This window comes from Natrix helvetica (genome assembly GCF_964273705.1).
Source record: "Natrix helvetica genome assembly, chromosome: 2".
NCBI lineage: Eukaryota > Metazoa > Chordata > Lepidosauria > Squamata > Natricidae > Natrix > Natrix helvetica.
In genome coordinates, this window is record NC_138552.1 from 252,099,490 (window position 1) to 252,111,731 (window position 12,242).

At 38.8% G+C, this 12,242-nt stretch overlaps 1 protein-coding gene across 3 annotated transcripts in view; it reads right to left on the minus strand.

Moving 5' to 3' along the window:
- The window catches only part of TTBK1 (tau tubulin kinase 1), a 113,071-nt gene that overhangs the window by 19,388 nt on the left and 81,441 nt on the right, over positions 1 to 12,242 (minus strand). For 2 of the 3 annotated variants that reach the window (XM_081940763.1, XM_081940765.1), the window contains one exon: positions 3,817 to 4,071. The exons of the other annotated variant lie outside the window; for it this stretch is intronic. In XM_081940763.1, the coding sequence (XP_081796889.1) occupies positions 3,817 to 4,071 (255 nt within the window). The remainder of the gene's footprint in view (positions 1 to 3,816; positions 4,072 to 12,242) is intronic. 3 annotated transcript variants of the gene reach the window in all.

Consider the following 12,242-nt stretch of genomic DNA (forward strand, 5'->3'; position numbering starts at 1 on the left):
AGATTACAAAGGGATGTAGGGACTGTGACCACACCAGAACATTCCAAACAGCATATTACATATTTAAATGACCTTGAGGCAATCTTCTTGAGTCCCTGCACTCAAGTCATTCAAGACCTAGTCATTTTGCATTTGGACTACTGCAATGCACTCTACATGGAGCTACTCTTGAAGAGTATTTAGAAGCTACAGCTGGTGCAAGTGCAGTGGTGTGGGCAGCTTTTGGGGCCCGAAAAGTGGCCCATGTAACATCACTACTCCGCGAGCTGCACTGGCTGCTATTTTGCTTCCAGGTGCAATTTAAGGTGTTGGTAGTCACCTTTAAAGCCCTTCATGGCATGGGTTCAGATTACTTAAACATTACCTCTCTGCGATTGCTCCCGCCCTTTGGAACATCTTGCCCCCTAGAGTGAGGTTGGTTCTAACCCTCCTGACCTTCTCCAAGAGCTAAAAGACTTGGCCCTGCCAGTTGGCTCAGGTCCACAATTGAGGAAAGAACTTCACATTGGGGCTGATTGATAAATTAATAAGAGATTCCATTCCCCCCACCACCACCACCACAACTCATCCTACTTCTACCTCCCCATCTTTTAGTTAGGGTTGAGTATTTATATTTGTATATTTTAGTATATTATTTGTATTGTGTATATGTTTTGTATAGTTTTAGCTTTTTAATATTGTAAATTGCCCAGTTACCCTGTGGTAAGAGGGGCGGCCAATAAATTTAATAAATAAACAAATCTTAAAATTCTTTGATTGGAAAACAGTAAGTCTGAGAATATTAAATATTCTCGCATGTCTATATTTTGAAGCTCGTTTCATACATTATACAATGGGCTTGTATTATGGTTTTCATTTAAAAAGCAATCTGATAAGAAATATACAAACTATTCAAAGTGAGTTAAAGTTGGATTGGTATATAAGATTGACTAATTAATTAATTAATTAATTAGGAGAATTCGCAAATTCTTTATTTGGATTTGAAAGTTTTCATCTTAAAGGCTTATCTTTAATAAGGGCATTGTAAATACGTTCAAAAGTAATACACATTTTTTATTAGACTTACTGTATCTTAATTATTATTTGTGTCCAGAAGGACTCTAAACACATATCAGAATTATGTTGGCCTCTGACCACATGGCCACATGACTGTTATATAGGGAATTGTTTCTTTTCCATCATCTTTCAGACCACAAGTCATTCATTCCACAGGTTAACTGTAATTTTATCCTTTCTCTCTAAATTCTAGACACTGATCATTTATACTGATATGTGTATCAAAAAGCTTATTAATTAATTTTGCTTTCAATAATAAAGTTGATTTGCATAATCAGCTTTCTATTGTTGTATCTACAGGCTACCCACCTGTCCTGAACAAGGTCATAAATAGGACCTGTGCAACCATTAGAGCAGGGCATTTTATGGGCCACTTTTGTGCTTTTTGTTTTGCTCTACATCTACATCAGAATTTTTTGCTGAATATGCTTTTTTGGGAGGTGAAAGGAAAATGATAACCTGCACCAGTATGCTGAAATTCTAAATTGGTGCCACCATTTTAGACTTCATTCACTTCTTGAAAGCAAGCCAGGTGCCAAAAAAGATTTGTTAGTATGGCATTTTAAAAATAATCCTTTCCAGTTGATGCCAAGATAGGTCTGTGTTTAAGCATGCATGTTGCCTTTGGATTGAAGATATAAAACACCGAAATTACATAATCTTTGGATTAAATATAATGTAACTAACTTTTCCCTCTACAAATTTGTACTGTTTAGTTTCCATTCCACTAAATCACAAGATTGTGACTGTTATCTATTAAGACATACTATGAAGGAAAAGCATTACATGGGGAGCAAAGCTTTCTTTGACTGTTGTTGACACCTGAGCTGACAGTTAGATATTACTAACAAAGAGGCAAAAAAGAACACAAATTTACATGAACTTTACATGTGCTTATGTGTATTGTATGCACCTGTAGAAATCATTGTCATAATTTAAAAGTAACTACATAATCTCAACATATTAGGGAAGACTGATAAGAGACTTGTGCCTGCACAGTCTTTTGGGCAGGTGCTAATGCGAAATTTCAACACCCTGGGCTATTCCTTCTTTGGGTTACATTTGTTTACATTAAATTTGGAGATAGCCCTTTTTACAGAGGATGTCTTCAAATGCAGGACTGTTATCTGTAAAATAGGACATACATTTCCTACATCCAGCCTTAGCTATTCTATTCTTACTAATATAGCAAATATGAGAGATCTACTAGACCAACAAAACTGCCATCAGCTAAGAGTAATAACTATGAAATGTTGTGACAATAAACATAACTTAATGGGGGAAGCATGCCAGCTTGTGCTTAGACAATTCTACCCCTCCTAAGTACAGGAAACATTGGAAAATATAATTGAACTTTCATGCTATATCTGGAAAAAAAACCCAGACTATTTAAAAAAAAAACTCAATATGAAGTAAAAGGTTTAAGTCAATTCTGATTTGGAAGTCTACTTCAAGTTTCTGATAAATTGAAGTTCCAAATTTCTGTGGAAAAGTTTTAGTTATACTGAATTCATAATGCAAATACCTGTAATCCCAGAAAATTCCATGGAAGTTCCATAATGGAAATTTCAAAATGGTACATTACTCAATAAATTTCTTTCATTCTTTATTATTGTTTTACAATTAGTCTCTTTTCTGCTTAACTGAAAGTCTATAGCAATGACATGCTTGAGCATTTCAGATATGAATTTTAACCCAGGTTCTGACTAATGGATGAAGGACCACAATTTAAAAGAATTTTATCTAATTAAAAGCAAGTGGGTTTCTAACAAATTCTTTTTTTTCTTACATTGTCCCAAAAACTGACAGATGAAATAAGTATTGAAAGAAAAAAAGTGGGGGGGGATCTTCTAACTAAATATAATTAATCTCTTCATAAATCAGCTAGTTCCTTCTTAACACAGTAACACAATAATTTTAATATCAAGACTGCACTAAGCCAGGCCAGGAAACTGGCAGGCAAACAGTTCCTAAAGATTAGATACCTTCATAGCATTCATTGCATGGACACTATGGATCAAGATAAAATCATGGATCATGTCTATTATATCCTCATGCCTGAAAGGCTGAGCTGGGGATTCAGCTCAAGCTTTACAGTGTGAGTTGCAAAGTAAAGGCAAACTCAAAGGGAAGCGAGATGTGCAATTTGACTGTGGTACAGAAACCGTAGTAAAAAGGCAGTGATTTTTGACATTGCAATTTTTAAAATATGCATCTGTGAATCCTTCTTACCAGCTGACTCCAATTTCTCATGCTTGTTTACTTAAATTAACAAGAGTCAAATGTGAAAAGAAGGCCTCAACATCTGCGCAGATCAACACAAAACTCTGCAGTGATTTTATCTTAGTGTAAAGATAGCTCACTCTCTCTCATGTCTGTGTTGTCTATTTGCTCAAGCCTCACTACCGTATCTTAATTGTAGTCACTGTTACAGCCTCATACTTGCTACCCCACTGTTTCACACCATCCCCTTGCGGTACTCTACGGTGACCAGCATTTAATAAGCTATATGCAATTCTAGCTGTACTTTTGATGAGCCTCTCAACCATGTAGTGGAGAATTAGAGAGAGTCACGTGTTCTGAGTCCTTTTCTTGGCAGGGGATTTAGACATTTACAATACCTTCTAGGCCAAAAGTCGACTGGGATTCAATATTGCATTAAATGGTGACAAATGGGGAAGGTGGGCTTTATTATTGCATTACAAAGGCTGCTGCTTTCCCCAGTGCAGGCTATGTTTTGTGTGTGAAGCGGGCCCACACCTGCTGGAGCTGGGATCTGGAAATGCGGAGGACAGAAGGCATAAGTCTGTGGTTTCCTGCTGTGAGGGGCATGTGCCTGCGGTGGGGCATGCGCACAGGGCTGCTCTCCGCCGAACGGCTGCGCTGTATGAAAGTGCCGCCAAGGTGAGGGTACTGTTCTGTCTCCAGGGTTGAGGAGGAGAAAACGGAGGACGCCAGTCTTCTTAGGGGGCTGTACCTCGGGAGAGAGTGTTGAGAATGCCTGTCCTCCTCCAACTGCAAAAGACCAAGAAGAGTGGAGGAAAAGGTGTCAGGCAAAGACTTGACTCACTCCTGGTTTGTGCTGTGCATGCTGCAGAAATCTTCACTGGCGGATGGCAAACACTTCTGCTTTACAGGGACTTAACATAGCCTCCATGTTCACCCATCTCTAGGCTAATCTCCTACTGTTACATGAAGGGGCCCTTTAAAAGTAAAAGGTACACCTAGGCCTTACCACTGCACTTTCACAGGAGTGAGGCACTTCCATACTTTCTCTATTGCAGGTTTTTCAAAATCAAATAATGGAAAGAGGATAAACAGCTCTGAAATTAATTTTGTTTGCCTCCTCAGTTTTTTATTAATCCTGCCATACCCTCTTCCAAGTTGGAAAAAATAGCTGCTTGGATATAACTCTATATTTTTCTATATTCTATATTCATAGTTTCATTATTCTTAAAACTAAAAATCACACTTTAAAGTAAGGAGCTTTTTTTAAAAAAAAAAACAATGATATCTTATAATAGGAAGGTTTAATTTAGGCTACCTCAAGCCTATTTTGCTGTAGGGAAGCCACTTACAATACCTTGATTGGCAACTAAATAGAGATGCAAACTACACAACTGTAAACTCTAGAAAGTTATAACCCTAAAAGTTGAGCCTTTGATTATTTTTAAATTGCCTTTCTTAGCCTGTTAGATAAGGGAGAACTGAAGCTTGCATAATTATTATATGCTTTTACTGGCAGTTCATCCCATCCCTTTTTTCCTTTATTATTTAACAGAAATCAAATGTGCGTAATTCCTTCAATGTTAGAAGTCTTCTGTTGTGTTAATTGCTGTGTCCTGGACCTACCCTAATTTATTTTTTTAAAAATCTGTACAATGATATTCTAGGATTTATATACAGATGCCACTATTCATGTATTAAATAATGTATTTCTGCTAACAAGCAAGTCACAGAAATATATTGCTATGGCATGTCTGATATATTTTATAAATGTCATATTATAGATTAATATAAATGTAGACATCATTAGAAAAAAGCAATGAATAAATGTTATTAAAGGTCAGAGCACTTTTTATTTCAGATTCACAAACATTTTTTAAAATTAAAAGCAGATAAATGAATCTTGATATAAAACGCCCACATAGGATAATTAAGCAATTTATTGTTAAATTAAGACAAGCATGAAAACACTGTCTAATGCCATATTGATAAATATTAACATTCTTAACAGAAGCCAGGAGCATGTCGCACAATACAATGTTTAAGATTATTTTTAACACGAATATTCTTCATTTCAAAACTTTACCCTTTTGGAATTTGAAAAGAATAGAAGAAATCTATGCAAAATAGATATAAAAATATATTACTTTCCTAAAAGTTACCAAATATTGCCACTTTATCTAAGTACTATAAAACAATGAGGTTAGAGCCCAAGCACAAAATGATTTTTTAAGATGATGTGGGAATGACTGATGCATGCTTTACTGGATTTTGCCATGTTCTTTCGCATATCCAAGATTCTAGCATCCAATATGGATTCTAGAATGATAATGGCACAAAAGATAATCAGACATGATAAAAAAAATCCGGGTTTTAGGCTCATAGAAAAATGGACCAAGAAAACCTAAAAAGATTTGAATAAGTATAGTTCTCTGCATCTAGTTGAACCAGATCTAGGAACTTCAAAAGATGCATTGAATAAACTTGCAGAATCAATTAACAATTGCTATATACAGTATGTGAGAAATAAAGTATTGTGGAGCAATTTTTTAATCATTAGCTTAATCTACTGGAGAACTACCTCCAAAGACTATTTAATGATTCCAAAATAGAGAAATGATTAGATGGAGTATTACTAGGTTTGGTACTGGGCTCACGCTCAATATTTTTTCCTAATGACTTGAAAGGGAAATCTTACTAAACTGTAGATATCGCAAGATTAGATGAACAATTAAGACGGGGTGGAATGGGGTGGGGCTTCGAGTCAATGTTGACTCCTGGTAACTGCCAGGACATGTCCCTGCATTTTTCTTGGCAAAATGGCTTGCCATTGCCTTCTTCCAAGGACTTAATGGAAGTGATTGGCCCAACATTACCCAATTGGATTTGTTCCTACAGTGAGACTAGAACTCAAGTTCCCGATTTTTAGTCTGGTGCCTTAACCACTACATCAAATTAGCTCTCTAATTAAGACCTAGAAGACAAAGAAAATTCAGAATGATTTTTAATATCCTAGAAAATTAGAAAAGCAGTACAAACACAATTTCTTATATTTAGAAGAATGAAATCAATTATATTTAGAAAAATGCACAACTATAAGCTTGGAGAATTAGTTTAACAATATGAATCATTAGAGCAGAATATGAATCACAGCATGAAATTGCTGCAAACAGAGTACATATAAATGTTAAAAGCTATGCTTCCTTTATATCAAGCTATGCTTCCTTTGAATCAAGCTTGACTCCTATGAGTTCATGAATACCTCTCTGAGGCTTTTTTTGGCAACGACACAGAAGTGCTCAACTACTGCTTTCTCCTGAAATTTCCTGAAATGTCATGGTGGTCTCTCACCTAAACATTAATCAGACTCATCCATTAGCTTTTTAAAGTCAGCCAGAATCAATCAGCTGTGTAATTTTCAGGCTCTATTTAAATAAAACAGCTTCCAAACAGAGAAAGCAATATTTTTATTCTACTCTGGTTCAGGTTCTGTACCTTAAGTATTGTGTCCAATTCTAATCATCACGTGCTTTTGCATATTAACTATAAGAGGTTCGATATTAGAATCCTAACCCTTAACAATTAAAACTGACCAGGGGAAAATAAAGTAAACCCTATAAAATAGTAAAGTTTTGCATATAGTTAGACTGAAAACAGAGTAGAGAAGCAATCACAGGTTTAAGTTATAGGTTTTAGTTGAAGCTGTTCAGCTTGAAAAGCCTCTAAATCAGTGTTTCTCAAAGTGGTCCGTACCGCCCCCTTGGGGGACGTTAAAGAAGTGTAAGAGGGGCGGTAGGAAGTTCCGCCTTACATGGGGGCGTTGAACGTACAGAAGGGGGCATTGAACAAATTCTATTTATTACTTGTTCTGTGACTAGGCGGACTCACACAGCAGTCATTGCGCGCGGCACGCGGGCAAACCTGCAACACCGATCGTTGCTGTTGGAAACATGGCTTTCATACGAGCGAATGTGCACTTCCTTAGTCAGTCTTGGGTTTAACATTGCGTCCCCAGTAGCGCAAGGAATAGAAAATTCAATAAAATCCCATAGAATGCTGATCAAAGTTCTATGATATCCTATTCAAATTTCTATGGATGTGCTACTGGGGGTCTAGTGTTTGCCGCGCGCAGTGACTGCTGTGTGAGTCAGCCTCCTTTCACTGCGCCAGGAATGGAGGCTTCCCCAGTAGCACAAGGAATAGAAATTTCAATAGAATCTCATAGAAAGGTGATCAAATTTCTACGGTATTCTATTTAAATTTCTATGGCTGTGCTGTTGGGGTTGCTGGGTCTTCTTCCTTAGAGTTTAGGCGTCCTTGGCACATCTGACGAGCGAAAATGCCAGTTTCGGATACGTCCTTCCCTTCTGTCTGAACAGCCAATCACGTTACAGATCGTCATTTGTGTGTCAGACGTCGGAGATGCCCAGTAATTACTACCATAGAGTTATGAATAGATTTCCATAGAAATATTGTAAAATTCTATTGATAACTCTATGGCTTTTTCCACCGGGATGATGTTGTTAATCGACGGATTTTCAAATTAATTGTACTATCAGCCATCCTAAGATAAGGTGAGTGTTTGACCACCTCTATGGTCGTTCTAACCGTTAGAACTATTGTTATTGATATAGAATTTAAATAAATATTTTGTATAAGTCGATGTACAAGATTACAACATCCGTGCTTCAATATCTTGTTATAAATTAATAGAGTTCAGTCATAAAGCTGGCCTATTGTTTCTGGGGCTCGTAACATAACAGCTAAGCTGCTTGCAAACTAGGATATAGCAAGCACTTGCAAACATTCCTGTAACATAAAACGTCTTTTCTTGCAACTGCTTGCATAGCCACACGCAAACGTAAAAAATGCAACCACTTGCTTTTGGCAATGTAACATAAACCTCCAATCCGCTTGCAAAGCCGTTCGCAAATTTGCATGCAGCTGGAGGCGCTTGCAAAGTCACCTTTCTATGATTCATCGATGAGAATGAAGAAAAAGCCATAGAGTTATCAATGGAATTTCCTAATACTTCTATGACATCATGTTCATAGATCTACCGGTGAAAAAGACCATATAGAGTTATGAAAAGAATTCAATCAAATATCTATTGTATTCTATCAAAAATTCAATTAATATATTTTTCACCTGTCTATGCTATGGTGTTTCCACAGGGTACCTTCCCAGAGGGAAAATCCACAGATATATAAATAGAATTCTATTTTTCTATAGAAAGCAAACGAATTTCCATTTATATCTCTATGAATTTTCCACTGGATCGCAGCTGTTAAAGTGCATCGACGCTGACATCGATATACTTTCCTATATCAATAAAGCAAGTGGTTACAAAACAAAGCAAGAAGCTTTATGTTACAAGCATTTGCAAGTAGGCGCAAAGCCACTTACAAGTTTGCAAATGCAAACGACTTTTGCGATCGGCTTTATGTTACGAGCCCCTGGTTTTTTGATTTATCAATTAGGATTGTTAGGTTATTACATTAGGTAGTTTGCATGTAAGGTTTCTTAATATTTATAGTAAGTTGATAACACCGTATATTTTTTTTCAGATTTTTTTGGTTACCAAAGTTATGTCTCAGAACACATCAAAGAAAAAGTGCAGACAGTATTCAGTTGAATATTTGAAATTTGGCTTTATTACTGCTCCTCATAATGATCAAAAGCCTTTGTGTCTTATTTGTGAGAAAGAACTCTCTAACGAGGCGATGAAGCCATCAAGACTCGCTGAACACCTTAAAAAAATGCATCCTGATAAGGTGAACCAAGATCTATCGTACTTTCAAGCTTTAAGAGACAAATTAAGGCAAAGAAAATCTATCGTCTCTTTTCTGACAAAACAAACACAAAAAGCTGACGATGGACTCGTTTGTTCTTACAATATTGCCAAACTAATTGCTAAATCAGGGAATCCGCATTCAATTGGAGAGAAGCTTCTTTTACCTGTCGTAGAAGAAGTGTTACGCACAGTAGTACATCATAGCTCTCCTAGTGTCATCACCAAATCTATTCCTCTCAGTGATGATACTGTTCGAAGAAGAATTGATGAAATGGCTGAAGATATTGAAGAAAGTTTGTGTGATATTCTGAAAAAACAAAGATTTGGCCTGCAACTGGATGAATCTACGCTACCAGGCAATGAAGCACTGCTCTTGGGTTATGCTCGTTTTATTAAAGATAATGAAGTAATGCAAGAATTACTGTTTGCTAAGGAGTTGGAAACAGACACTCGAGGTGCGTCTATTTTTACAGTAGTTGAACAATTCTTCAAAAAACAAGATATACCAATGAAAAACATCATTGCTTGTGCTCCCGCATTAACAGGAAAACACAAGGGATTTCTTTCTTATTTAAAAAAGGCAGTACCAGACGTTTTTACGATACATTGTGTAATTCATCGACAGCATTTGGTTGCCAAAAACTTGAGCTGTCGTCTTCATAATTCCCTCAGCATTGTTGTAAAATCAGTGAATAAAATTAAGAATCAACCCCTCAATTCTCGAATATTACGTCAATTGTGTGTTGAGAATAACGAAGAATTTGACCGTCTCCTTCTACATGCCGAGGTGAGATGGTTATCCAAAGGAAACTGTTTTAAACGATTTTATTCTCTGTTCGACACAATCGTGCAATTTTTACAGGAAAATAAATGCAGTGATTTGAGTGATGATCTCTCAGATCACTGCAATTAGATATTTTTGTTTGACTTTTAGGCATACGAATTCAAGAAAAAACTTAGTGCAGACTAAGGTAAATCAGATCATATGTTTCTTTAGAAATTAGAAGTTCAGAATCCTACAAATTAAGCAAAAAGTACTATAGTCAGAAATAACACAGAACATATATGGCAGAATCTTTTGTTAAATATCAGAAATACCTCATTACAAATTGAAGACATAGATATTTATGCACCATAATCAGGCACAAAATCTTCCTAATTTTAAACAGGTTGATTTTTTTATTCAACTGAATTTTACTGTAGAATAATGACTATTTAGTAAGATTAAATCCTAAACTCGGGGGCTATTTTAACCCCCCCCAAAAAAGCCAGAGTTCCTAATTTATCTTGTGAGCAAACACTACAGTCTTCTAACTCTCATAGTGCATGTTGAAAACATAAATAAAAAATTGACTATGTGAATTCTGCTTTCTCGTTATTTCAAATATTAACAGATATATTTACTTCTCAGTTAAGTATTATCAGGGTCAGAGTGTAAGTTATAAAAGACTTGCAAAATTGTTAGTAACAAAATTTGATTTGTTGCTTGCTCATGCTGTCCACCTGATGAATACAGTTACCGAAGGAATTCAGATAGTATGCAGCTGCATCAAACAAATGTATTCCCCAGGATATTTACAGAATATTCTATAAAAGTTTATAGAATAAAAGGATGTAAAGAGAATCTGTAAGTTATTTAGACCAGTATACTCAAACAACAGTACTGGGCTCCCTTCAGAGGTGGGTTCCTACCGGTTCGATAGAACTGGTTCGTCAAATCTACCGAACCGGTTAGAAGAGGTTCCACCAGTGGACCCAGAAGTAAGTTCCGGAACGCCTGCCCCAGCCCTGTCGCTCGCTCGCTTACTCCCGCCCATCCAGAAGCTGCTCCATTGCTTGCTCCCCCCGCCCGTCCGCACTATCCTAGCCCCTCCCCGGACTTGCCTAAGATGCCTGGCCTCCAGAAAGCACGGATGCAGGGTGGGGACAGCGGTGGGAGCTTACACAGCGCAGCTGGCATCTTTGACAGGTTTGGGGACCTCGCAAGGCCTTTGCAAGGTCCCGGACTTGCCTAAGATGCCTGGCCGCCAGAAAGCACAGGTGCGGGGTTGGGGATGGTGGCGGGAGTTTACACAGCGCAGATCTTTGACAAGTTTGGGGACCTTGCAAGGCCTCGGCATTTTTTGCATCGGGCCATGCTGCAAGAGAGAAGGAGTGAAGACCTTTTCCGGATTATTGGTGGTGGAGGTGTGGGCCCGTGCTCAGCAAAGCAAGTCCGGGGAAGTCATTTGCGCCAGCCGGAAAAGGTCTTCACTCCCTCCCTCTTGTAGCACGCCCCAATGCGAAAAATGCTGAGATCGGCACACTTGGGCCTGCTGCTGCGATGTCCAGTGAGGCTAAACCAAGCTGTGCGCCTCTCCCAGCCACTTTCGCGGCTTCCCAGAGCGCCAAGAACCTTCGCGCACTTTTCGGCTCCTCACGACTGCAATAGACGTCCAGAAACAGTGGGGGCTGGAAAGCCAAGCTCCCATTCGCCCCAAAAGCCGATTCTGGACATCTATTGCAGTCATGAGGAGCCGAGGAGAGCGCAGATTAGGGTTACTGGGCAACGTCTGTGTGTGTGTGTGTGTGTGTGTGTGTGTGTGTGTGTGTGGCTGGAGCAGATCCGCTCTGAATGGAGGGAGAGGAAAAAAGTTGGGATTCTCCCTGCTGCAGCTTTTAAATGGCAGAGAGAAGCCAAAGTCCCTCCCCCATTCAGAGAGGAGCTACGGCTCCCTTTATGCCCCACCCAGTCCCCTCCCTCCCATGGGTCGAAGAGCCTGAAATGGACAGGCAGGCTGCCACAGCTCCACTGAGAAGACATTTCTGAGAAGAGAAACTTTTCCAGTCCGGCTGCACCCGAGCTGGTGGAGCGCCCACAACCACCTGCCCATCGCCAGGGAGACAGCCAGTGCAGGTGAGCCACATGGTTGCTCCGATCGTACGGGCACTCCACCAGCTCGGGTGCAGCCAGACCCGAGAAGTTTCTCTTCTCAGAAATGTCTTCTCAGTAAAGCTGTGGCAGCCTGCCTATCCCTTTCAGGTGCTTTGACCCCCGGGAGAGAGGGGGCCAGGGGAGCATAAAGGGAGCTGCAGCTCCTCTGTAAATGGAGGGAGAGGAAAAAAGTTGATTCTCCCTGCTGCAGCCTTTAAATGGCAGAGAGAAGCCGAACTCCACCCCGCCCCA